Source organism: Lepidochelys kempii, chromosome 3 (assembly GCF_965140265.1).
Source record: "Lepidochelys kempii isolate rLepKem1 chromosome 3, rLepKem1.hap2, whole genome shotgun sequence".
NCBI classification, from domain to species: Eukaryota; Metazoa; Chordata; order Testudines; family Cheloniidae; genus Lepidochelys; species Lepidochelys kempii.
In genome coordinates, this window is record NC_133258.1 from 127,357,748 (window position 1) to 127,385,325 (window position 27,578).

Sequence of the window (27,578 nt, forward strand, 5' to 3'; positions counted from 1 at the left end):
CTTCCAGCTGAGGCTCTCAAAGTGCTTTACAATACAGTAACTCTCACTTAAAGTTGTCCCGGTTAACATCGTTTCGTTGCTGATCAATTAGAGAACGTGCTCATTCAAAGTTGCACCATGCTCCCTTATAACGTTGTTTGGCAGCTGCCTGCTTTGTCCACTGCTTGCAGAAGGAACAGAGTTGGAACTAGTGGTGGGGGCTTGGAACCAGGGTGGGCCAGCAGCCCCCCGCTCCCCTAAGTTCCCTCTGTGGCAGCAGCCCAGCAGGCTACCAATTGCCATTGCCGGGCAGCTCAACTGTCCCTTCCCCCACTGCCATGTGCTGCTCCTGCCCTCTGCCTTGGAGCTGCTCCCAGGAGCCTCCTGCTTGCTGTGCAAGGGAGAGTGGTGGGGAAGAGGGTTGCTAATGTCAGCGGGTCCCCCGCTCCTGCCCCCTGCTCTTTTACCCATTCCCACAGAGCAGGGGAGGGTGGGCACAACAGGGCTCAGGAAGGAGGGAGCTTGCTGGCAGCAGCTACTGTCTCAACTTGCTGATCTACTTAAAGGCAATGTACTTAGAGTGGGGTCAATGCATGTGTCTCTCTCACACACACACACACACACACACACACACACACACACACACAGAGTCTCTCTCTGCCATGCTGTCTCCCCTCCCTCCATTCCGTGCTGCCTTGTAGAATGTGAGGCTACATTAACATGTTAACCCTTAAGGGCTCAGTCGAATGCTAGTTCATCATTTCCCAGGGAATGCCTTACTGCTAAATATCCCACCCTCTGACTTCACCACCTCAACCAAGCTGCACAATCATCTTTGATGTGTACAGTATTAAATTGTTTAAAAAACTTATACTGTGTATATATGTGTGTATATATGTGTGTGTGTATATATATATATATATATATATATATATATATATATATAATAAAATACAGTCTTTTGTCTGGTGAAAAAAATTTCCTTGGAACCTAACCCCCCTATTTACATTAATTCTTATGGGGAAATTGGATTTGCTTAACATAATTTCGTTTGAGGTAGCATTTTTCAGGAAAATAATACAACGTTAAGCGAGAAAAGTTACTGTATCAGTGAATTGCCTGGGAGGTAGATAATAGTGGCAGGAACCTTGGATTTGCTTTTGTTATCTTGTAGAAGTACTAAATGGGGCTATTATTAGGGAAATTGAGCATATGATAAATAGATGGATAGCCGGTCACAGAACCAAGACCTCCCTTCTAGGACTCTGATTCAGTGTGTGTGTTTAAAGAAACCCCATGATTGCATGGATATGCCTCTGTGCACCTCTCTCTGCTTTACTACTACTGCAGAGGAAAGAAGCTTGGATGCCAATGGAGAGATACAAAGGGTACATCTACAATGCAATTAAAAATCTGCAGCTAGCCTGTTCCAGCTGACTTGCAGCGTAGATGTTCTTGGGCTCAGGCTGCAGCCTGAATTCTGGGACCCTCCCACCTTCAGGGTTCCAAAGCCTGGGCTCCAGCCCGAGCCCGACTGTCTTTACCACAATTAAATAGTCCGTTAGCCCAAAGCCTGCGAGCCACAGTCAGCTGGCATGGCCTAGTTGTAGGTTTTTAATTGCAGCGTAGACATACCCAGAGGAAGATGAACAATACTGGGAAGTTTCCATTTAGCAGTAAGAAAAACTTCCTCCTCTCAGAGGGAAACTTTCTCCCCTCAGTCCAAAGAGGAAAATAAGACAGTCTTACTCAGATGAGGACAGCAAAATGCCTAAATAGAGCACAGATTATGCTGACACTAATCAACCTGAATGCTTCCAGCTCTTGGCTTGCCCTGAGGCCAGAACCACACCAGCAGTGCTGATGCAAAAACACTGTCAGTTGTTCATTTTTAACTGAATCATCCTTTGTTCTTCATGGGGAGGGAAGGGTAGTTGCGTGCATCCTATATTCCACATGAATGGAACCCACTCAAATGTAAAATTCTATAACTCGTAAGTCATTCCGTGACCACATCCAAATTAGCTAGCATGCGCATGGCTCAGATACAATAAATACCAAAAATAAATTATCGAAGGAAAAATAATAGACTGTATCCTAGAATAACAATTTCTATCATCATTTTGCCAATGTTGGTCTAAATTTTCTTTTTAATCTTGTACGTGCAATCAGAGGTTTGTTGGCTGCATTTTAATAAATATTACCTACATCCATAGCTAGAGAGAGAAATAAAAGAGTTAAGCCTTCCGAACAAGGAGGAGGAAGGGGCAAAATATTGTAGACTGAAGTTCAGGGTGTGGAAAGGATATGAAAACAAGGCTGCCATAGTTGTTGTGGGCAAACGGATGGGGAGTTTGAAGAAGAGCAACAGTTAAATCAAAGCATGGGAGTGAGAATGGAGATTACATATCAGCAGAACAACAAACTTGAGGGTGCTCACTGTTAATTTCGTAATAACTTCTCTAACTTCAGCCTTAGAGTTGTTTAGATGCAAAACAATTAAAAAAAACAACAACATTAAATTATTGGAGCATGGTGCTTTAAAAAGATAGCTGAAAAGCATCTCAGTTTGAATCCTACCAGGATGGAAGTCGACTCCTTTGGATAAAAAGGATGTACTGACAGACATCAGTACTGATCTCCAGAGAATGCCTGTAGGACTACAGCACCCACAGAGAGAAGGAAAGAGCTCTTCAAAGGACATATATTTTTGTTTTTCCATCTAACGCAGTTTTATTAAAAAATAAACTTGTTACCCTAGACAGATTTACCTTATGACTCTTCCATTTTCTACGTAGTACTGCACTCTGAAGAAGGCAACAAAAGGAGGGGTAAACTTCTCTGTCCCCTTTAGGGTAAAGGGAGGGAAAAACAGGAAGCATTAGACAATTTTCCTGTGAGCCCAGAGGCTCATGATCTTCCTCATTATTCTGTGTTTTGCCCATTGCTCCCCACTCCAGACCCTCTCCCCGCATTTTCTTTTTTTTTTAATTCACTACACTTAATTCACTTTAATTCACGTACAGCAGTTGTCTTGGAAGCTCTTATCAATGAGACACTATGAAACATTCGGCCAAGGCAAGACACAAATGAAGCATCCAAGCTCTCCTGCCTTCTTATACCCTATGCCGCCAGCCCTCAGCCCCACTCTCAGGAAAAGACAACCTTTTACCTCTGCAATATGCTCAGCCCTTCCTGACCAAGGCTGAGCCATTCCAGGCTGCTACTGATCATTTTTCTTGGGGCTAGCAGGGTGAACCCTTTGCTTTGGTTATTCACACCTTCATGTAGCCATGAACTCGAGGAAGACCAAGACACTGTGTCAATTTCACAGACTACAACTACAGATGTTTAAAAGAACACTGTCAAGATTTTTTGTTTAAACTGTGACCTCCCTTACAGGGGAGGTCCCCTGAGCACCAAATATCTATTTTTCAATAAAAATTAAGACACAGTTAAAGTCTCGCATTCCTTCCCTTCTCTGCTTTGTCTATTTTGAGGTCTGGTCAGTATGCAACTTCACTTACATAAGCAGGTCCAAGCATGTGCTGGGTCACAGATCCATCTCCTAATATACATAATGTGTCAAGCACACCTATGGTACCAAACAGTAACAACTACATTGCCAAAGAATTCATTTAAAAAAAAAATTCAGTCACAACACAATCATTTTGCAGAGTGCACAATGATGCCATTTTGTTGTCAATGAAGGGATAAGGAGAAGGGAGCTAGCCAACACAGCACTGGACTGGGAGGCTCAGGAGACCGGGATTCTATTCCATAATCAGCCACAGATTTCCTGTGTGACCTTGGGCAAGTCACTTAGCCTCTCTGGGCCTAATCCCCATTTGACAGATGAGAATCTAAATACTCTCCAACCTCAGAAGAGGTGTTGTGAGTGCAACAACTGCAAGGCGCTCAGTTACAACAGTGCTGCGGGCCACATGAATGCCTGCACAGGCATGCTGCCCTGACTGGTTCCACAGCACCAAATTCCATTAGTTGCATTTTAAAAGCTTATTCTCTTTTAGAAGATGCTATACTGTGTTAAAATGGGGAATACTGCTGGAATCAGTGCTCTCTCTTAAGGTGGAAGAAACCGCAAATCACCTGTTGAACAAAATATCTTCCTAGAGAGCAGTAACAGACAATACTTACGTACAAACATGTCTGGAACCTAACAACGCCGTTTAATGAAAACATTTGTGTTACTTTCAACTCTTAAGATTTTGTTTTGATGTAAAAAGATGACAACTACTAATAAAAAAAAGACAGTGTTATTTTAGAATGGCTTGTACTAAACAACTAGACACATGCCTTATTCATTTCACATGATTTTTCTTGACATTTCAGCTAAAGAAATCAAGACTCCTCTTAATACAAATACGCTTCCTCCCTACAACTGCTGTTCTTCCACACACCTCTGTTGAATCGCAACTCCAGCTCCCATTGTGTTTCATAGTCAAATGCACTATGGTACACAAGTTATTACAAGTGGCCGTGCAAAACCATTTTACCCAAAAGCTGCTCTGCTTTATACAGCAGGGATTCTCAAACCTTTCCACGGAGCAATTACTGGATGCATCTGATGAAGTGAGCTGTAGCTCACGAAAGCTTATGCTCAAATGAATTGGTTAGTCTCTAAGGTGCCACAAGTCCTCCTTTTCTTTTTATGGATACAGACTAACACGGTGGCTACTCTGAAACCTCTCAAAAGAGTGGTTTATTGACTCCCATCCCCTTTATGGGCACCTGAACACCCCCCCTGTGGCAACTACAGCAATTGCTTATATAGCAGTGTAAAGTACTTAATTTAGTTTTAGCCTCTTTTAATCCAACTTAGCATCTGGAAATTATGAGACTCAGTTCCATGTGACCAACGAGCTCGCCAGAGACCACCAGCAAGTGCTCCACAGTCATCAGTTGGAGGCCTCTCTTTCATGGTGTAATCATAGCATCACAAAGTTAATAAGGTCTGAAATGCAAACCATGTTTGACCTACTTTGCTAGTCTCTTTCTTCCATTCCTTTGAGAAGTATTTGCTAAGCTTCTGCTCCAGGTCCATAAATACATATTCATTGTCTGAAAGAGAAAGAGAGAAGGTGGTACTGGTAGGAAATGGTGGCTATTTCAGAAATGGAAATTCCCATCTGACAAATACTTGGAGACAGTTTTCATAGTTTTCCAACAGTGCACATGAATAATAGTAAATGTAACCCCAGAGCAGGACTAGATAGGCACCAGTGAGGGAGGTGGTGATGGGAAACAGGGCTTTGCTCTCCAACTGTATGCTGCTGGGGACATGGGCTTGGAAGGAAGCTCATAAACAGGCCTGACCCCTATAGGTGCTGAGTAGTAGCGGAGGTTTCTCAGCATCTTGCACAATCAGGCCCAATACTTGCTCCTTGAGGTGAACCCACTATGGAAGTGAGAAATGCCAGCTTGCTGAGCTAACCTTACCATCAAATTAACAGATCAACACTGGCTTTAAAGGAAACCTTCAGTAATCTCCCTTCTTACCAGAGCTGGTATGTTACATACCATCCCCTACCCATGAAATGGATACAAAGAGTCTCCTCCCTCCAGGTATTTCTGACCTGATTGTGCCCCCTCACACAAAAACAAGAGATGACTCCTCCCCACTATAACGTATCAACACGCCCAAACTCTGCTGAAAGCTTGGTTCATCTCCCCTCTTGCCCAAATTTTCTTACACAGTTAGAGCAACTGGATTGGAAATGGAGGAACTTGGCCTGCCATGAATTGTTGGAATGTTCTCCAGCTAAGAGAGTAGGTGGCGGGGGATGAAGGGAGGCCATCTGGACAACTACTGTCTTGAAATAACTTTGTGGGCCTTTCAAAAATCTGGTTATTTTGTAAGTGACACTGTGTACGAAAGTATCAAAAACAAATTCAGCTAGTGAAAACATTTTAGACCCTTCTCAAGTCTTCAAGAGAAGACTTTGAGTAGTTCAAGCTACAGTGGTAATTTCAGCTGAGCACATGTGACTAGTCACTATTCCCTGGTCTCGCTCCGGGGGGGGAGCGTTTTGACAAATGACATAAGTACCAAGCAAAAGAGCTTGTTCCTGAAAGACCTGAAATGGAGGGTGGAAGAGTTCAAAGCTGAACTGAAGAAGGGGAAAAACAGGAAATGCAAATTGGCATAACCAGCAACTGTGTGGAAAGAATAGTAGATTACACTGACAGTCCTTTCCTTGTCTACCCTATGGACTGAAGCATTCTAAATCACAAGAGGGTTCAAAAGTTATTCAGTGTTGCTCTGGATTACATCACAGCTATTTTCCAAACAAGTTCAAGCTAAGAACACAGACGTAGCAAGTTTTTGGTGTTTTATTTTTAAATGCAAAAAGTAACCTCCATGCTGGGCCAGCATTGTTCCATACATTACTATGACAGGGAGTCTTGTCTGTAGATGGCACATGAGACCCTAATTATGAGAACGTGACCCCTAAATTATGTCACAGAAACCTCTGAATTAGCAACACTCCCCTGCCCCACGAGTCCTGTTTCCTTGCCTTTTACCCTCACCTCCAGCAAACTAGCCCAGTCAGTAAACTTCTGTTCGTTATTTATGTTCATATTAAATTCTATTCATTATATGCTGCCCCCAAACTTTTAGCATGCCACAGCTTTTTGTGCAGAAATGCATTTAGTAGCATTGCAGGTGTTGCCAGTGGTGGGGGGACCAGAGGTTTTGGGAAGACAGAATTAGGGGGTTTGGCACGCCACAAGATACGGAAGTTTTGTTATTTTGACACTAGGAGGCTGTATCTTATCTTTCCATCCCTTTTTTGGGCGAGAGCAGCCACAAAATTGATTTTAAATTTATGAAGGAAAGGTGGTTTAATTCCTCTTTCCCACACAAATGGCTGGCACTCCCACCACAATATCTACCCCTGCGTTTAACAGCAATGTAAGAAGCACCTTAGCTGATGCTTGTGCTAAGATGACCAGGACAGGAGTGAAATAGTTTACAATGACATTTAAAAGTATTCCCAATCAGGCTTCAGTGTCAACAGCCCTTGGAAATGCATGAGGCAGTCCACCCCTATTAGGGGCTGTTGTTTCAGGCTGTCATCACATAAGTACCAATAGTTCACTCTGAAGAGTCTCTGTGCAACCCTTGGGCAAGAGACTTGACGAAAAATTTGTATTCTGGAGCACAATTATGTGGCCAATTCAAGCAGCAACAATGATGCAGCAATGTGTGTGGCTATGCAATCCTATCCTACATGGGGCCCGCAATTACAGATGACTCCTCTGTTACAGGCTACCCCTCCTCATTTTAGACTGCTCTGTTAGAAACATTTCTGATCACAGTATATCACATTGCATTAGATGTGGACCTAAGCAGTGTCTAGAACTATTTCAGGGGTGGGTAAAGGCCCTGTCCACACTACAGGTTTTAACCATGGTTTGGAACCGGGTAGGACACATTCATCTTCACACGTTCCATAGGTCAGTTTGTGCCCATGTGGCAGCTTTTTTGACATCACACTTGTGTTGGGTGCATCTGACATGCTGCCCAATCATGTTTTTATCAGTGCATTCTGGGAAAAATCTGAGCAAGTATCCCACACTGCCTCAGCAGGGGAGGGGGAAGTGCCTGGAGGACATGCATTCAGCTTAACACCAGGAGCACGTGGGGCTTTATATCTGTCACAGAGCTGGGGAAGAGGAGAAGCAGCCAAAGCAGTTAAGTTACACAAAGATGATTAGAACTGTCCCATCCACATTTAGTGTCCCCTTCCTGTCCCCAAGTGTGCTGAACAGATTACAGGAACACAACCATGAAAGACCTAGGCCTCCGGCAAGGTTGAAACACTGTTAGATGGCCATGGCTCCTAAGAGTTTTAGCCACATCACATCTATACACCAACCATGTTTGGAGTCAACTATAATGGAAAAGCGTTACAGACATTGTTAAGACTTGTAGCCTGGACAGGGCATAAAACAGCAGCAGAGATAAACCCCACAAGAAGCCATAATTTCAGAGTACCTATAACTTGGGTCACAATTTAATCTTATTGGTCAGGTTAGGGCAATACAGACAACTATGTTCAAATGATAATTAATAGGTTTTTCTGAACAGCATGTGTGATATTTTAAGTACATGTGCCCAACTTCAAAATTTCATAAAGAGCCTGAACAACAAGTGACCTCCCCCTCCCCGCCCCCTCCCCTTCTTATTTCTCCCCCACTTGTCTCAGTGTAGCCTGGAATCGTGGCAGTCCTCCCCTCAGTCCAGGAATGCAGCATCACATTCCTGCTTAATTAAGTTAATACTGTAGGAATGCCAACCTGCAGCGTAATCCTCAATCTACAAAAACAAAAAGGTTCCCCCCAGCCATACTTTTTTTTTTTTTTTTTAAACTGGATTAGTTGAAGTTTTCAGATCTTTGTCAGATGTTTAAATCGCCTCTGGTTTGGATGCAGTCTCTGTTCATTAGAGATGTGGGCACTGAACTCTACCCATTTAAGAGCAGAACTGGAAAGAATTGCTTAGAAATTCAGAGTCTCGCCATTTCAGGTGAAATCTAATATAATTCACTACACACACAGGTTAGATGCACCAACTGAGAAAGCGGTCATAGCGCCACTGACTTCCGCTGAGCAATGACAATTCACACAAGTCAGGATTTGGCCCCCCACAAGGATGCATGTGCATGCACATATGCGCCAGCTCCTCTTGGGATAGGCAGGATACAGGCAGGATTCCTCTGCTCAAGTGAACGTACTTGCGGTAGCTTGATGAGTTTGCGTGAGTATAAAGAGCAGCGTAGCCACAGTAGCATGTGCTCTGGCATGGCTGAACAAACCGACCTTGAAGTGGAGAGTTCCCACAGAGCGTGTGTGCGTGCCCACGCCCCCACCCGCCCCAACAGGGGAATCTAATCTCTAGCTTGCAGTGTAGCATGAAGCACAAGCGAAGAATCACTAGTTAGTAGTTTGCACTTTACCAGAGCAGTACTTCCAAGAAAACCGTCTGTTGCCCCAGATAGTTGGCAGCAGTGCAGTTTAAGCTTTCCTCTCCCAACCCCAACTTTTAAAAAAAAGTCTATGAAATTAAGTGAGGAAAAAATGAATTGGAATGTAAAGATTTCACGTCATTTTTTTTAAAAAAGGGAAACAGGAAATGCAAACATTTAAGTTGTTGCTCTACAACAACATTAACTTGGCATATTGCACATCCTGTGTATTTAAAGATTTATCACCATAAAAATGGGCCAGATCCTCAGATTGTATCAATTGGTATAGCGCCACAGAAGTCAAAGGAGCTATGCCAAATTTACACCAGCTACACATATGACCCAATATGTATTCAATTAGACATTTATCAAGGAAAACTGGAATATAAAATACTGCATGTATTCAAATGCGATGGAGTTAGTGTTATTGTAAAAGTCAAGACTCCTACATTTCCTGACTGTGTATTTTAATTTTGCTTTTATTACTACGGTCTCCTCACAGAGCAGCATGGTAATAAAGTGCTCCGTGTTCATATTCTGCTGTCCCTATAGGGCCAATTCTTGTACTGATGCCACCGGAGAATTCCAAACATGTCAGGAGAGCAAAATATCAGAGCGGTACTAAAAGTGAGAACTTTGACTGAACTGGCAACCATAAATGGCTTGTTAATTAATCTGGTTGCATTAAGTGTATTTTAATATTTGGACGACACACAGCCAGACAATTCGGAGATTAAGATGGAGATAAATGTGAACTGATGGAAGCACGAAGTTCCATGCACAGCAAGCAATTTAAGCAGGGTCCAGTCCTTTCCCACATCACTTTTTAACTGCTGTACTCTCTGTCTTGCTAGCCAGATAATTGGCTGGAGAAAAAGCTCCTACTTGATGTACCCTTTTGGAGTTGCTGGGAAAATAGCCCAGAACATGGAAAAAGAAAGTCAGAGACATGTTGGAACTGGGGGTGATTAAGCAGTTCAAATGGTCCATGGACCTCACCCATGGTGCTGGTACCCAAGGACAGGTGGATCAGATTCTGTGTAGATTATAGAAAGCTGAATGACAGAGTGTCTGATGTGCTCCATGCTTACGGCCGATAAGATTCTAGACAAACTGGGATGGGAGGCACATATTACCTTTAAAATGATGGACCTCAGTTACTGGCAAGTGTCTTTGGACTAGGATTAAGGCTAAAATTAAGTCTGCTTTCACCATCCCAACAGGGCTAGATTTTACCTTTGGGCCTAAAGGGTGCCCCAGCCACCTTTCAGCATCTGGCAGATCAACTAAGGAGGGAAATGGCAGGATTTGCCCTGGTATATATTGATGACATTTGTACTTTTTAAAGTCAGATCTGGCAGAACAGATACCCCAAGTCAGGATGATGCTCAATTGCATTCGATAGGTGAGACTGACTGTAAAGGTGGAGAAGCATAAAGTGGGGTGGCTGAGGTGGTTTATCTAGGACACAAGATGGGTAGCAGTCACACAAAGCCAGAATCTGCAAAGGTGGTGGCTCTTAAGGACTGGAGCATTCTAAAAACCAAGATACAGGCTCCCTCATTCATAGGGATGGTGGGTATTACAAGAGATTTGTACCTCACTTTTAGCTCCCTAATGGCTCCTATTCCTGCATTGTATAAGAAGGGCAAAGCAGACAGAATCAGCTGGACTGAACAGCATTTTAAAAAGGCTCTCTGTGCACTGAAGGAGGCCCTGAACCGGTATCCAGTTCTGGTAAGCCCAATTTTAACAAATCCTTCACAGATTCCTCAGACACAGGACAGGGCCTGTGTTGGTGCAGATCAATGCTAAGGGAGACGCACACTGAACTGTATATCTGAGCAAAACACTGCTTCCCATGAAAAGAGCTATGTGACTATTGAAAAGGAATGTCTTGCAAACGTGTGGGTGTTCAGGAAGTTGCAACCATCTCTGTGGGCAGCACTTTACTGCGTAAACTGACACCTAACTCTGCTACATCCAAGTGAAAAGGCTCAAGACTAAGTTCCTAAAATGGAGTCTAGCCCTCCAACATGATGGTATGGAAATAGTTCATGGAAATATAGCAGATGTATTGTTCTGTGAAGGAGCTTTCCCGAATCATCAGATGAGTGACTCCTTTTCAAAGGAGGGCGATGTGGAGAACTTGGGGGATTTCTACAGTATTTTTATTAATATTCTTTGTGACTCAGCTTACCTACCTACTTTGTATTGTGAGCTACATGGACTCAAATGGTTAACTCTTACCCAAAGCTCTCCAACCAGAAGACAATGATGTGAATTGACTCAATTGCCCAATACTTCACCATACAGGTGAAAAGTACTCTCATAGGCAGACATCCTCCCCCCACCAACCCCCAACAGGGATAGGGAAGCAGGGATTCTTGAGGGAAGAAAGCTGAAACAAAGAGGACTTGATTCCGTTAAAAAAGCAGCCATGACAAACTGGAGAAGGGACTCAGAGAGACACTGGCAGGGAGTGAAAGGTAGGAGCTACAGGCTCTCTCTGCCAAGGCTAAAGGCAGCCTGGGATTAGGAAGGCCTGCTTAACTAAGCAAGGCAAAGCAAAAAGGATAAGTAAAATTCATTCGTATAGGCCCTCAGTTATTTGAGCCCATATCCGAGTATTGTTTTCCCGTTGACAGTTAAATAATACTTTAGTTTTTAAAAGACTGCACTGTGTCACTGAATATGTTTTCTGGTTACCAAGCTCCTACGAGGAGAAGGATCCTGCAAGGTGCCAAGCCAAAATTGGCCCTGCTGAAGGAGTTGCAGCATGACACGAGGGTGCTGAAGTCCAGGGACCCTATCTGAGAGTGTCACAGGACTGCCCCGGGAGTGAAGTGCAGGCTCAGTGCCTGTCACTTAGGAAGGATGCACTCAAGAGACCCCAGAGGGAATAAGGCCCAACACACTGTATGATCCGTGGCAGAACAGTGTGTCCTAGCCGCATTTTTTTTCTAAGGCGCCATCCTAGTGGTCTGCATCGTTGCTGGGCTTTGTTTCGAAGGGTGGGAGGGAAAGAGATTAGTCTAATTGTTGCAAAGCTCATTTCTTCAAAGAGAATTGAGTCGCTTTCTATTTTAAATAGAAGAGAACCTAATAAAAATATAGACCACACAAAACCAAAAAGAGGTGAACAATCCTATCCACATTATGAAAATCTTCCAAAACCTGAACTCAGGATGAGGAGTTTCTCTTCCAGCAGTTGAAGACCGCAGTAAGGCTGAAATTGGTGCAAGGAGCTGCATTTCTTACAGTCTGTTAGATAGTGAGACAGTTAAACCCAGAAAGAGAAACCCCAACGTTTAGTACACAACAAAGCTGAAAGCCATAAATGTTAAACTTTTGTTATTTTAACTCTCCCCACGCTGGGATATGAAGCTTCTGGTTTTAACCTGAAATCTTTTCAAAAACATTTCAGAACTCCTTATGGAGCTGCTGACTGACACACCCCCTTTACTATAAGAAGTAGTGTGTGTTCATGTATTCACAAAAAGCATATATGTCAAGGGCATTTGTAATCCAAGTAATCTGTGTAGTGTGCATCGTTCATGCTTCTATAGAAATCCCTTGGTTTCCTTTCGTCTTTTTGATGTGCCCAAGAAGAAAAGCGTCTCCATTTAGATAGATATCTTCTAATAGAGTCCTTTCTACTACGAGAAAGGATGTCTCGCACGGCCATGGAGCATGATCATTCTAAGGATGTTGCTCACCCAAATACCAAGCCCTGAGGTGGAGTGGATCAAGGTGCTTGATCATACCATTCCACTGGGTCAGGAGCTCGGGAAACCTTGGGAGGATGAGTGGTAATCTGGAGGACAGGCATAGGAGGCTGGGAAACCAAAGCTGCCTGGGCCAGAAGGGCACGATCAGGATGACCCATACTCTGTCTTGCCAGATTTTGTGCAGAACTTGTGGCAGGAGAGGTCGCAGAGGGAAGGCACAATGGAACTGGTATGCTTTTGCAACGACAGAGTTCAAGGTGGACCCGATGAAGTCCAGAGACTGCGTTGAGGTGAGAACAGTTTCCCCCCCCGCAGCGTTTATGCTGACTCCCAGTGCAGCAGCACAGAAGCTGATGCATAAGCTACTTGGTGGAACCTGGCAACAAGGAGCCATTTATAGAGGTAGGGGAAGACAATGAGACAACAACATCTGACATGAGCTGCTACTATCAAGAATATCTTGGTAAAGACTCTGGGGGTGGTCACTATTCTGAGAGGGAATGCTAAGTAGAGAAAACAGTGAATCCACCATGAATCTGAGGAAGTGTCTGAGAGCGGGATGAATCTTTCCTGTCAAGAGCTGTAAACCACATGCCCTTTTCTAAAGATGAGATTATAAATGCCAACATAACCATGCAAAATCCGAGTTTGGGAATGAAGCAGTTGAGATGGCAGAGGTCAAGGATTGGTCCCCATACATCCTTCTTTTTGAGTACCAGGAAGTAAGTTGAGTAAAACCTGTTCCCTTGGTATTGAGGAGGGACATGTTTGATCACTCCTTGCTGCAACAGGGAGTCCACTGCTGGTTTGAGTATATTCTCCTGAGAGTGGTCCTCAAAGAGGAGGGAGGAGGTAAGGCTGCAAACTCTTATAGTCAGAATAGAGGATGTTCAGCACCCACTTGTCCATTGTTACTGCACTTCCGGTGTTGGGGTGGGGTGGTTGGGGGAGAAGTGCTAAACAACCCTCAAATGGTGGGTGGGAGTCGGGAAGTGTTGGGCTTAGTATTTTGCAACTCTAGTTCCCATCAAAAATAATGTCGAGCCAGGGGCTGAGACTGAGATGCACAGCCTGTTGCAGAGGGTGTGAGGAAGCGGGTCTTTTGAACACTGTCTCTTTCATGGTAGTTCATATGGCTCTGCAGTTTTTCCAACAGAGACCCTACGCCTAGGTCTGAATGATGGGCAGCAAAACTTCCTCTTGGGGCAGACTTGTTCGTGATATGCCCAGTGAGTGGAGGGTAGCCCTAGAATCCTCCAGGGTATGGAGAAACCGGTTTGTCTTCTGGCTGAAGAGCTGCAATTCATCAAAGGGGAGGTCCTGGATGGTATTCTGGACCTCCCCAGGGAACTTTGACACACGGAGCCATGACTCCCTGCACAGGACGATGGCGGTAGCCATAGCTCTAGAGAAGGTATCAGTGGCATCGACGGTGGATTGGAGAGTGGTCTTAGCTATCACTTTGCCTTTGTCTTTCAGAGCTTGGAAACAGGTTCTGTCCTGTTGGGAAAGGCGGTCAGTAAACTCTGCAAACATGGAGTCATTCAAGAAATTTTATTTAGCCATTAGTGCCTGGTAATTGGCTATCCCAAACTGGAGGCTAGATGATAAGACAACGACCTCTCTCCCCAACAGATACAGGCATTTGACCTCTATCGGTAAGCGCAGACCTGGGATGTTACTGTTTAGCCCTTTCAGAAATAGCCTCGACCACCAGTGAGTTGGGAGCAGGGTGAGAAAACAAAAATCCTACTCTTTTGGACAGCACATAATAAAGCTTCTCTGCCCTTTTGGGGGTCAGAGTGCAGGCGGCTGGGATGTGCCAAACTGTCCTAGCTGACTCCAGTATGGCTTCATTAATGGGGACAGCTATTCTGCTGGATCTGGATGAGTGGAGGATGTCTAGGAATTGGAATGGGAATCCCGGACCTCTTCAAGAGGAATCCGAAGTTCTCCAGCAACTCTGCGAAGATGATCCTGGAACAGTCTGAAATCATTGGGGGGGGGGGGGGGAAGGAGTCATAGGAATCACCCACTTTGTTCAGAGATGAAGACGGCAGTCTTACTGGTTCTGGCAGAACCACTGGATCCAGTGTGTAATGATCCTCCTCCACTGTAGGATCTGGGGGGCAGATCTGAGCATCTCCTTAAAGGGGAGGCAAGGGATGACCCCCTTAGCTGATCGAATCAACTCTGCAGGGGGGTACTGGTCCCAAGTACCCCAGTAGGAGGGGTCACAGATGGTCACAGGGACCCCATGGCCTGGGGTACCACAGCTCCAACTTAGATGAGGTGGAGGTTGATCCTAAATGAGTGCTGGTCTTTCGGGTGGTGGAGGATACATAGGATAGGTGAAAAAGGGCAAATTCGGATTGCAATGGTGGTACTGTTGATGCTTTTGCAGTGGAGCTATATTCTGCAAATGGGACAGGCAACAAACTCCCTTTCAGTGGTCAACTCCTTTGGTGGTGGTATCTCTCTGAAGATGGAGGAGGGGATTCTAGATGCAGATGACTGAAAGTGTTCTATGGAGCAGCAAGGGATTCAAATCTCCCCAGTGAGAGAACGGTTGTACTTCTTTAAACTGCTGGAGCCGGCGAAGACGACTGTGCCTGAAACTGACAGTGATTGGACTTCATCAGTGCCAATGGATCACAGGGTTTGGGAGGCACAGAGGATGACAACAGCAATGGATCATGGTCCGGTACCAATATAGCCCAATGCTTATGGGCTCTCTTATTGTGCCTCTGGGACTTAATAGGTCCTAGCTCCTCGTGGGCTGAGCTGATGGGCTTGCTTAGAGCTGAATCTGGCTTCTCTGAAGTGAATTTAGAGGAAGAATTAGTCTCATGCTTATTAGAGTGCTTCCTAGATTCCCAACAAGATCCTGCTGGAGGGCAGTGGAGGGAAGTGATTCAGAGAGAGTTTCCTGCACTAGAGTTGGAATTCGCTGCAAGAAGCATCCTCCTTGTTGAATCAGGCTGATGTACAAGGGGTGGAGTTGGGGGGGGGGTCCCTGGCCTGTGTCCAATGGGGGCCTCCTGGCTTTCTCAGGTACAGCTGGGGAACAATCAGCAGATACCACACCTCGCCATGATGTGGGCTTCCCCAAGGCAGTGCTGGTGGCCAATGCTGACTCAGAAGGATCGCAGGCAGAAAACAGGCGATTCTCCCAAGAGACTAAATCTACAAGACACCACACTTAAGACTATTTAAAAAAACCCATAAAAACTGTTAAAACTATTTACAAAACTAAATCCAATTCTTATTTTGTAGGACGAAGATGAAGTTATGAACACTGGAGGTTCTGATCCAGACCATGCAGCTGTGAGAAGGAACCAAAGAGGGGGTTGGTCCACTCCACCTCTTATGACCTTGGATAGAGTCATGAGGTGAGCCAACAGAGCTACTTCCAAATTCTCTGGCTCCGGGCACATGCCAAACCCACCTACTGTGGAATACAATCAAGACCATCACTCATAGAAAGACTGTTCGTGTAAACAAGCCCTGAGTTGAGAGCACTGAGCACCTGGCAGATTCAGGTCTGCAATCTCCTGCAAAAAACAGCCAATAAGTCAAAAGGTCTCTGCAGATAAATCACTTCATCCAAGTGCAGTTAGTGCTCACTAAACTCATATTTCACCCCTGCCCCCAACCCCAAATCACTGAGTTTAACAAGAACCACATTCTTTAAAATTTATTACTTAGGAAGGTATGCAATACTTCTAGCCCCAAAGTCATTTAAAATTTCATCTTCTGTGCAACAACTGACACTTTAAATTCAATCAGTGAGAAAAATGTCAGCAAACATAGCTATAGAAAAACAGTAGAACAAGGTTAAATATACCTGCCCTGCCCCCCTCAAATATGTCTGCTCAGGGACTGAAGATCAAAGGACTCTGACAAGGCTTTGGATAATTTACATAGTTTCTGATCTTATTACAATGAAATTCCCACTCAGGCGTGGCCAGTGTGTGTATATGCACACACACTGTAGATACACAAATGTGTCTGTGGATGTTTGCCAAGTCATTTGTCTCCATGCATGGAGCTTGCTTACTTTTAACAATACTGAGGCCAAAGAAGTGAGGGTCTTTAATCTTCACTAAGTCACAAACTTGCTGGAAGAGCTCCTGTCCGGTGGCTTTTACCTGAAAGAAACAATCAACCCAGCATTACAGGCAGCCCACACATACTGGCACTGAACAATTCTTTATGGTCATAGGTGATCAACAGGCACAAGGGCAGCCAGATCAGAATCACAGAACATAATTCAGTTCTCTGGCCAGGGTTGTTGGGGTTTTCGGGTTGCTGTAAGGTATTCTTGTAGTGTATTCTTGTCTTCCTTCCCCAACCCCCTTTGTATATGCTCTTATCCCAGTAAGATGGAACTTAGGTGCCAGGCTATTGGTATCCTTTTTTAAAAAAAGGAAACTGGAACTCTGTCATCTAGAGTATTTATGCTGTGCAAATGTGACCATGTACTGAAACTCTTGCGGTATTTTACTTATTGCCAACAAAACAAAGACATTGTTTAGAAGAAGAAAGAAATTAACTTTTGGAGGGTTTGAGGAATTAGATTTAACCTTTACCTAGGAAGGGGGGGGGGGGGGGAGAGAAACAAAAAACCCAGAACCCCCACACTGCACACTCTGAGAGGCAGAGAAGATGGTTTTGATCACAAAGACCGAACACTTCATTTTCAAGGTGGTCTCATGTGGACTGACCATGGGGTTCTTGCCCACTTCTTCATCCCATGCCATGCCATCAAGCTACTTTGCTAGTTCCCTTTACCACATCTTACTTCTGATCAAGAGCAGAATTAATGTCCCTTCCCCACCACACACAATGCCACCTCCAGAAATGTTGCTCTATAGATAAACCACCAGGGATCAGACTTCGTTTTCTTTTTCTTTTTTTTTTTAAAAAAAGAGCTTTAAAGTTTACCAGACACCTACTAGCCAGAGGTTGATATAAAAGGGAGATATGAGCAAGGAAGAAGAGTGGCAACAAAAAGTTTCATGGTCAATTAGTGTGAAGGCAAGGGTAATACCCCACACCATGCATGGGGACTCACAGCTGGTATTCCCATACTCTTACTACTCCTGCAGCTTTTCTTGGGGTACTCTTCCTCAAATAGCTCCAGCACCCATCTGCATGTGCTGTTGGTCAGAGATTTCCCAGTCAGTAACTGCATGACATGAAACTGACAAGAATCACATTTTATCACCCATGGAGATCTGAACAGCAACAGTAAAGTTATCGAGAATCTTTTTAAATTTCACTGTACAGTGGCTGGGCAAACCTATGAGCAGCAGCAGAGACACTGGAGCTGCCTGTCTGCAAATAGTACAGTTCACATGTGGAAGGTTATCTTCACATTCATAAAGGCAAGAAACAAAAATTTGGCAGAAGTTAATAGCTAAGGTCAGCCATCTAATTAGCACTCCAAGTAGATTTTTTTCAAAACCTGTTATTGCAAACGTATTTATCACTGTTCCTCAGAGCCAGATATCCCTGTAGGACAGTGGTAGTCAATAGGCAGAGTGCAGGCCAAATCCAGACTGCTAAATGCTTCTGAATGGACCGTAAAGGTCAAATGGGCGGAAGTAGAGCCAGGGCTGCGCATCTGGAGCTGTGCCTGCTCCCCAGCGCAGGGCCAAGCTGCGGGGCACAGTGCATCCCCAGGTGGCTGCTTGTGCAGCTGCAGCCCCGCCAGCTCTGTACTCCACCAGCTGGCAGCAGTGCAGGGTGAATGATCAGACGCTGAAGTCTGGGCTCAGTGAGTGGGGCAGCAGGAGTCTCTGTGGGTGGAGCAGGCAAGGAGCTGGCAGGAGACTGGGGAGTTATATGCCTAGATGATTCAGTCAGTAGCGCAGCTGGGGGGAGAGCGGGGCAGCGGCCGCTCCCCCACCGAGCACAAGTGGCACCTTTTTAATTTTTTGGCGCCTTTTTAATTTTTTACTCACCCGGCGGTCTTTGGCCTCGGGTCAGGCGGCACTCCGGGTCTTCAGTGTTGGGTCTTTCACTTGCTCCGGTCTTCGGCAGCGGAATGGGGTCCTTCAGTGCCACCGAAGACCGGAGTGAAGGACCCAACGCCAAAGTGCCGCTGAAGACCTGGAGTGCTGCGGGGTGAGTACAAGTGGGTGGTGCCTTTCATCTTTGCTCCCCCTGTTTTCTCCACCTGGCTACGCCACTGGATTCAGTCCTGCAATGGGGAATGTCTGAGGCTTGCTCTGACTCAGGAACGAGCAGCTGCGTTTCCTGGTCATTTCAGTCACCCTCCCATTCCTTCTGATCATTGGCCTATTCCCTACCCCTCACCTGAGATCACTGTCCCACATTCTGTTCTGTTCCTGTGGGGACAGAGTGAGAGTTTCAGTGTCTTGTCACTTTCACTTTCTTTCAGTATCAGAGTCACACTGTCTGTTTTACCACCCAGCCCTATGAGAGAGAGAAAGAACTGAAGCTCCAGTCTACTGCCTTTCCCAGCTGAGATATGAGTCAGAGGCTCAACAGTTAAAACTGAAAGCTATTCAATTACTGGTAGCACAGAAATCTGCCCTCACTGAGAGCTTCATCTTTCATCAGTGAAGTCCATGAGAGTTTTTTTCACGGACTTTAAAGGGAGAAGGATCAGATTAGGGGGCTGTGAAACTTTCTGTTTTGACAGGAGTGTGACCACATCTAAATAAACTGTGGCATATCAGATTTGATGCAGTAAACTCAGATTATTTGGCTCTTGATCCTGCAGGTGGGATCAGCATGCAGTTTAATAGATGCCTAGCAGATAAATATAAATATAACAGGGAACAAAGTAAAACAAATAACGGAAAACCGTTGAACTCGTAGAAACATTTTTGAACAAAGGTTTTAATTGAAAAGTTGGCTTCTCTGAAAGATGAAGTAAAAAAAGTTGATTTTTCCTCAACTTTGTTTGCAATTTTTTTTCTCCAAAATTCTGTATTATCATAATCATTAATGAAATGGTTATGAAACACATTTGGTTACTGAAAAACTCAGTTTTTCATAAAATGAAAACATTTCTATATTGTGTTTTGATGTTAAATCAAACACACAGCAAGAAATTGTTCAATTTCAAAGCTAGTGAAATGGTGACAACTGATCTTTGTGAACCAACTCTTTATTTTATCAAGTAGTAAAAAAATCCAAATAAGATAATGTGGTAATAGAATAAAATTACAATAAGAACTGATGAGTATAATTAAATAATAATATAACACAAAGTATAATAAATAAAGGCCTGATCCTGAATACACTTATTACCAGACATAGCACTTAGTACCTTGGGCCCCAATCCTGAAAATACTTATGCACATGCTTAATTTTAGTATCATGAAATCAAGGGGACTTCATGGTAGTAAAGTCAAGCACGTAAGTGTTTGTAGAATTGGGTGCTAACTTAATTTTGGCCATAATCCTGCAAAGACATAAGCACATGTTTAATTTATACACTCTGACTAGTCCCATTGCCTTCAGTGAAGCTACTCAGAGTGCATAAAGTTAATCATGCATGTGCATCTTTGTAGCGTAAGGGCCATTGTCTACTCTAACACCCCTTCTTTCAGAAAGCCCAGCTTCACTGTTGCCTCAACTGCATTTCTTCCCACTCCCCTTCTTCCTTCCTTTTGAAACCCTGTCCTGTGAGCATAGCATAGAATTGCACGGATTAACAGTTGGGACCAGCAGCGTTAATGTTATCAAGAAAGAACTGTATGTCCCCCATGTGCAGATTCAATGACCTGCTGGGTTGAATTTATTCATTCAAGATTGACACACACAAAAATTCCTCACAATACCCCAAACCTCAACTGGTTTGATATTATTTTTCATTTAATGCACTAAAAATATAAGCAATATCCCCTGGATATATTACACAGCATTGTATGTTTGTTGAACAGGGGCACTTGCAGTGTGAAAAATGTTTTTCTAGAGTCTGGAACTAGACTAGAACTTGACCAAGGAATTTGGAACTCTCCCCCCCACCCAAAAAAAAAAAAAAAAAAAAAGACTACCCCTGCTCTAGGGCATATTAAGTGTCTTCCAGCCTGGGCAGCAGGAGGTCAGGGGTCATTCCAGAAGCCAGTTCTATCTAAAGAACACTGGCTGGCTAGTGATACGGTGTCAGTCATTATCACATTACCAGGAGGTATGAAAATTGCATTAGAGGGGTGCCTTCTGATGTCAGACAGGCAGGTAGGGGCGTGGGGGTGTTAACTGTACAATTCCTATTAGGACTAGTGACTGAGGCCTGAAGTTGAGAGAACGCTCCTAGGTATGGTATTTGCTTAGCTCATTATCATGTGCAATCAAGAGAAAAGAGCTAGTGTACTGAGGTCTGCATCCTCTCCACCCCCTGCAAAACAGAGCACGCACACATACTACTTGTGACCAGTCATTGGGGAAGGGCTGTTCTAATGAAGACTGCTGGCATACTGGTAACGAAGAATACATTTCACAGACATACACATACCAGCATGCATTAGATCAATATAACAGACACATTTTAAATAATTAGCGTATTTACATACTTTCATATTCAAAACACTACAGAGAGAAACAGAAGCCTGTTAACGTACTGAAAGAAAAGGAGGACTTGTGGCACCTTAGAGACTAACCAATTTATTTGAGCATGAGCTTTCGTGAGCTACAGCTCACTTCATTGGAGCCGTAGCTCACGAAAGCTCATGCTCAAATAAATTGGTTAGTCTCTAAGGTGCCACAAGTCCTCCTTTTCTTTTTCCGGATACAGACTAACACAGCTGTTACTCTGAAACCTGTTAACGTACTGAGTTCTTGAAAACTGAACACGTGAAGGTAAGTGTTAGAACACTTGAAGAGGGAACTTGATCAAATTACTTACTTAAATGAACATAGGCTGTCCCATCCACATCACTCATCTCTTCAAATCCCTCAATTGACTCTCGCTTTCTGTATCAAGTTCATATTTCTCATCTTCAAGGCCATGCACTTAGTTTTGGTAATGCTTAAGTTTTTGTTCTCATCTCCTATACTCCCTCCCTTGACATGTCTTCTTCCCGACAACTCACTTTGCATTGTTCTTCCAAGCCATTCTTTATGCCTGGAGCTCACTATCCTAGCTTGCTGTGGTATCCAAGCACCTAGAATAGCATGCATTCTCCCTTGCCTCAGAAAGCGCAGGATTCAATTCTCCACTGCTTTGCCCCTTGTTAGTCCTTTACAGCTCATCAAAAGTTGGTGTAAAATGTTGCCAAATGAGAATGGTGGTGTTTTATATGCACTTTACAGAGGTCAGTATCTTCACAAGGGGGAAGGCAATGGAGAAGTTAAGCCCCGAAGCTTCCCTGAAGCATGTTAACTTGAGTCTGCTGAGCTAAGACAACAGATATGAGCTTTTAATAAAGCCAGTGACAGTGTTAAAACCTTCTTCTGTCACCTAGTGCATTTTAAGTTGTACCGTTTTGTCTACGGTTTAAGCAAGCTCCTCAAGGCACAGACTAAGTCTTCCCATCTAGGCTCCTTCTCTGCCTCTGTGCCCAAACAACATTCCTCCCTCTCAGGAAAGATCACTCCCACTTTGCTTCAATTTACACAGAGTGCTTAGCAAGTTCCCCTATGGTTTTGTTCCTTAAAGATTTCTCAGCAGCCTTTCGGGAGTTAGCATTTTGGAAATACTGCATCCCTGCAACCTATCCTCTCAAATGTCAAATCTTTTATATAATGAAGGAAGAGGAAGATTCTAACAATGTGAACTTGGAGACACTTGATTGAGAGAGGGAAGGGATTTTCTTTTTTAAAGCCACATTCTTTTTTCCCTTAGCACTGTGATGGGGTTTGTTTTTTGTTTTTTTTAAAAAACATTGACAACTATTTTTGCATGAGTACAAACCCTACCCCATGGATTTAAAATATGAGCATATAAAATGTACAGGTATATCCTCATCTTGATGGACAGGATATATTGGCATCTCTTAACAGAAGTAATGGGAATTATATGCATAAATCCCTTGCTTATGAAGTGGAGAATCTGCACTTCAATCTATTGAAAAGCTAATGACATGCACCTACCTCACTGGGCTTTCGTGAAGATTTAGTGTTTGCACAGTGTATCAAAAATGTGACGTGCTATGCAAGTCCTGAGCTGTAGCCTTATTATAGCAATGAAGGTAGAAGATGTTATCTGTTGTAGTGCTAATTAAATCTGAACTCTTAAAGGTATGTGTTCACTACCAACTTTGTATTTTCAAAGTTCATGTTTTGCTTCAGCCAGCTATTCTTTCATACGCAGACACATTCAACTACCTTAAGGAAACAGTTTCCATTAAGGAGCCAATAAAACAGGTATAAACAAGAGACTTATTAAAAGGCTATTGACAGAGGATATAAAGTTACAGAACCCCTGCACATCTCTAAAGGTAAATATGTAGAGCTAGACACTTTCAAGATAAAGTATCAAAGGGGCTGCACACAGTTATCCCAACAACATGGGCCTTCAAAGAGGCTTCAGGAAATGAGACATAAATGGCCGGAAGGATACGTCTGACATTCTTTCCATTCTTGCCTACACTAAAAAGCTCAACTCTAAAGGCCTCATCTACGCTTATTAAAATTGTATGAGCCTGAAGCGCTTCACGCTATATAGTTTTACACATGGGAGCCAGACACCACAACCAATTTAAGCACCACTGGTTATGTCTAACCTGCAATCTTGAGGTGTGATTGCAGCTTGTATACACATACCCAAGTCACCTCCAATCTATCTAGCAGGGGCTTCACTGCAGGCTACCCACCTGAGAAATTATCCAGGGTTCCAGGTGGACTTGTACAGCCCATACTGAAGTCACAGCTGCCACAGCTTCACTGCTCTGGTATTCAAGATAGCTAGATTAAAGCTAGTTCAGGCATGTCTACACAAACCGTAATCACACCCCGCAATTAGAATGTGGAGATACCCATTGTCGGTTACTCCTGCTCTAGGCAGGGTTACATGACAGGATGCTTAAAACACCAGCAGATCATCTATATTAAGGCTGCTGGTATTGATAATGCTGGAGGGGGAACAATAGCAAATTTCTGAGAAGCGCCTCTAGTATAGTCAATGTTCAAAGGCGGGAGGGTAGTTCAGCCTCCAATCCTGTTGGATCTCTGCCCACTCTGCTAAAAGCTACCAACCAGTGGGATATTTAGGGTCAGTGGTGATAGAGATTTATACTGGTATGGCCACCCAGCCACCCAGAGCTTAAATAAAATCACCTTATCTGGCCTGGTTTTGAACTATTGAAAGTGACGAGCTCCAGAGTCTGTTACCAATCCCCTGATCTACCTAGGCCCTGGGGCTGACTTCTTAGGGGATACTAGATTTAAGTATGGCAAGTAGGAAAATTCCTGTATGGACTTTAAAGATCTTTGCATATTTCTGTATTGATGTGCCTGTTTTCTATAGCTGCATTTTGAATTTAAAAATAAGATTTTAATTTTGTCTCCATTCCACCCCTCCCCCTGCAAAAAAAGTCTAGGAAAAAATAAAAAAAACTCTACACAGACAGACCCCCATCTCCAAAATGGGGAGTTCATAATTTAGATGGCAAGCTAGACTAAGAAGCTTCAGGCACTGGTTTAGTTTCTCACATATTCCTGATAAACTATATTACAAAGGCAGCTGTGTGATCTAATCATGGATAGCATTCCAACTTGGGAATCGCTCCAGTGAGCGAGACTTTGCATAAGTCACTTCACTTCTCTTTGTGCTTCAGATTTCCCTACACTAAAAACGGAAATGACAATACTTTGCAGAGTACTTGGACATCTACGCATGCAATTCTCTTATTTAATGGAGTAAAGAAAGAACTATAAAAAGAAAAGAAAAAAAATCTGCAAGACTCCCATTTACAGAACGGCTTCCAAAAGAAAGATCAGAGCTAAACTGCAGGGTGAGCTGGTGTCCATTAGCACTGCCCGCTGAAGTCCAAAGGTACAGGCATTTCAGGTTTCCGAGAAGCTGGATTTTCATTTCAGTTTGTTACAAAACAATTTGAGAGAGTGAAAGGGAATTAAAAATTAGGTCCTCATTATCAAATGCAATAGGGGAGATTAATCAGACCATCCTGTAAATTTTTGCTAGGCTAGCCAATTACGAAGCAACACACCAATTATGTTAAATCAGCTAATAGTTTTTTGATCAATGGACTAATATGGTACTCTCACAAGTGCAATGAAAGTTAAGCTCAGTCTTATCACTGTAACTGCCAGAGCAGACAACACAAACATCTATGAAACTTGCACTAAACGCTCAGAATGAAACTTTTAAACAACTCACCCCGATGGTCACACTGAGCTGCTCTCTGTTGGGCAGAAGGACGGAAACATTCCGATATTCCTGCTGCATCCTGCTTTGCAATAGCGGTCTGCTCATTGCCGAGCCTGTGGCAAGCTTCCCAGACCCGTTCCAGCTGGCTATACGGGCACTCTTCTCAGGACTGAAACCAGGCTCCCTTCATTCCTCACACCTGCCAAAAACATAAGGCTTTAGTGTCATGCTCATGGGAACAAGGCTGGGAGCACTGAGCAACAGGCAGCCTGTATTTAAACAGAATGTTTTTTGCTTCCTTCTAACATGCAAGGTAAACAGAAATATATCAAAAGGCAGCACTGACAGAGTGATAGTCATACGTTATTCTGACATTAGTCAGCCCACTTATTGATTAGTATTCCCAGAGTAGTGTGACCACACTGCTAATCTCAGGAAATTTATATGGGACTGGCAGGTGGCACACATTCCTTTTTCCTGACTCATTTTCACATTGCCCATTAAGAGATAAACTACAATTCTAGCACCAGCATAGCATACAACAGGGGCACTCAGCCTTTAAGCAGCCAAAATCACTTGAATCAGAGATTTATAGAGAGCCACAAAACAATTAAACATACTTAGAATACCAAAGTGCCAGGGACAAGATTATGAAGCAATAGTTAGCAACAAATACCTATGCCACAGGCAACTTTATGACCATCGGTGCAAGTAAAGATTTAACCCAACTTCTCAGCATTAGTCTGTCAGTGTAGAAGAGCCTGGAGTTAGTCTGTATTTTCATTTTTTCCTTGGAACACTTTTACAAGACCTTACTTAAGCCCTAAAGGAGAAAAGCATCTAGAGGCCAGTAAGGAGCCACACAGGCCAAGCTCTGCTGCTTTACGACAGTTCTACTGAGACAACTTTCTGTTTAATGGCTGAGCATAAGTGCCTTAATTAAGCACTCTCAGATTTATAGCGTAGGTGTAAACAACAGAAATGAGACAAAAAGAGTGCAACAGTCCAGAGTCTCACATATAGATATCACACAGAGCTTCAGAGCCAGTTAGTCACTACAGGCACATGGATGTATAAAAAGCAAACAGATACTCAATTCAGGCACCCAAGTTTGGTGACAGTACAGGAGGAGTTCACTCTCTATTTTCATTCCTTGCAACTTGATTTTGTTTAGTCTAAAGATTCTCTCCAACAGCTAGCTATTGTTTATTTATGCTCCTGGCTGGATTTCTCTTCAGTGCAAGGAAGCATCTCACAGGGCAAATGGCAGCTGTTGATGGAAGGCAAATGCCCTACCACTTTGTACAGCACCAGTTAAACTCCCTTACAGGAGCACATACAATAGTAGAGTAAACTAGGACTGCTGCCTCCTACACCGGCAAACTGCAGACCAACAATATGCAGATGACACCCAGCTCTAGATCTTTTGCCACAGATGCAACCATCGCCATTACAAGGCTGTCAATGTGCCTAAAGAAAAGGAGTACTTGTGGCACCTTAGAGACTAACCAATTTATTTGAGCATGAGCTTTCGTGAGCTACAGCTCACTTCATCAGATGCATACCGTGGAAACTGCAGCAGACTTTATATATACACAGAGAATATGAAACAATACCCCCTCCCACCCCACTGTCCTGCTGGTAATAGCTTATCTAAAGTGATCATCAGGTGGGCCATTTCCAGCACAAATCCAGGTTCTCTCACCGTCAAGAACACTATCCCCGATAATGTCACGGCTAACCTGGTGGCTGAACTTTGTGACTTTGTCCTTACCCATAACTATTTCACATTTGGGGACAATGTATACCTTCAGATCAGCGGCACTGCCATGGATACCCGCATGGCCCCACAGTATGCCAACATTTTTATGGCTGATTTAGAACAACGCTTCCTCAGCTCTCGTCCCCTAAAGCCCCTACTCTACTTGCGCTATATTGATGACATCATCATCTGGACCCATGGAAAAGAAGCCCTTGAGGAATTCCACCATGATTTCAACAATTTCCATCCCACCACCAACCTCAGCCTGGTCCAGTCCACACAAGAGATCCACTTCCTGGACACTACAGTGCTAATAAACAATGGTCACATAAACACCACCCTATACCGGAAACCTACTGACCACTATTCCTACCTGCATGCCTCCAGCTTTCACCCTGACCACACCACACGATCCATCGTCTACAGCCAAGCTCTGCGATACAACCGCATTTGCTCCAACCCCTCAGACAGAGACAAACACCTACAAGATCTCTGTCAAGCTCTCTTACAACTACAATACCCACCTGCAGAAGTAAAGAAACAGATTGATAGAGCCAGAAGAGTTCCCAGAAGTTACCTACTACAGGACAGGCCTAACAAAGAAAATAACAGAACGCCACTAGCCGTCACCTTCAGCCCCCAACTAAAACCCCTCCAACGCATTATTAAGGATCTACAACCTATCCTAAAGGATGACCCAGCACTCTCACAAATCTTGGGAGACAGGCTAGTCCTTGCCTACAGACAGCCCCGCAACCTGAAGCAAATACTCACCAACAACCACATACCACACAACAGAACCA

General features: G+C 43.8%; 1 protein-coding gene across 7 annotated transcripts in view; it reads right to left on the reverse strand.

The window, feature by feature from the left end:
• Positions 1-27,578, reverse strand: part of FRMD1 (FERM domain containing 1) — a 67,435-nt gene that overhangs the window by 17,645 nt on the left and 22,212 nt on the right. For 6 of the 7 annotated variants that reach the window (XM_073337950.1, XM_073337952.1, XM_073337949.1 and 3 more), the window contains exons 2-5: positions 25,023-25,212; positions 16,764-16,854; positions 4,982-5,061; positions 2,751-2,827 (exon numbers count right to left, since the gene is read on the reverse strand). In XM_073337950.1, coding sequence (XP_073194051.1) covers positions 2,751-2,827; positions 4,982-5,061; positions 16,764-16,854; positions 25,023-25,118 — 344 coding nt within the window. In that variant the 5' untranslated portion in view covers positions 25,119-25,212. Of the gene's footprint in view, positions 1-2,750; positions 2,828-4,981; positions 5,062-16,763; positions 16,855-19,027; positions 19,148-25,022; positions 25,213-27,578 lie in introns of those variants that run through there. The other variant, XM_073337953.1, reaches the window with a different exon arrangement.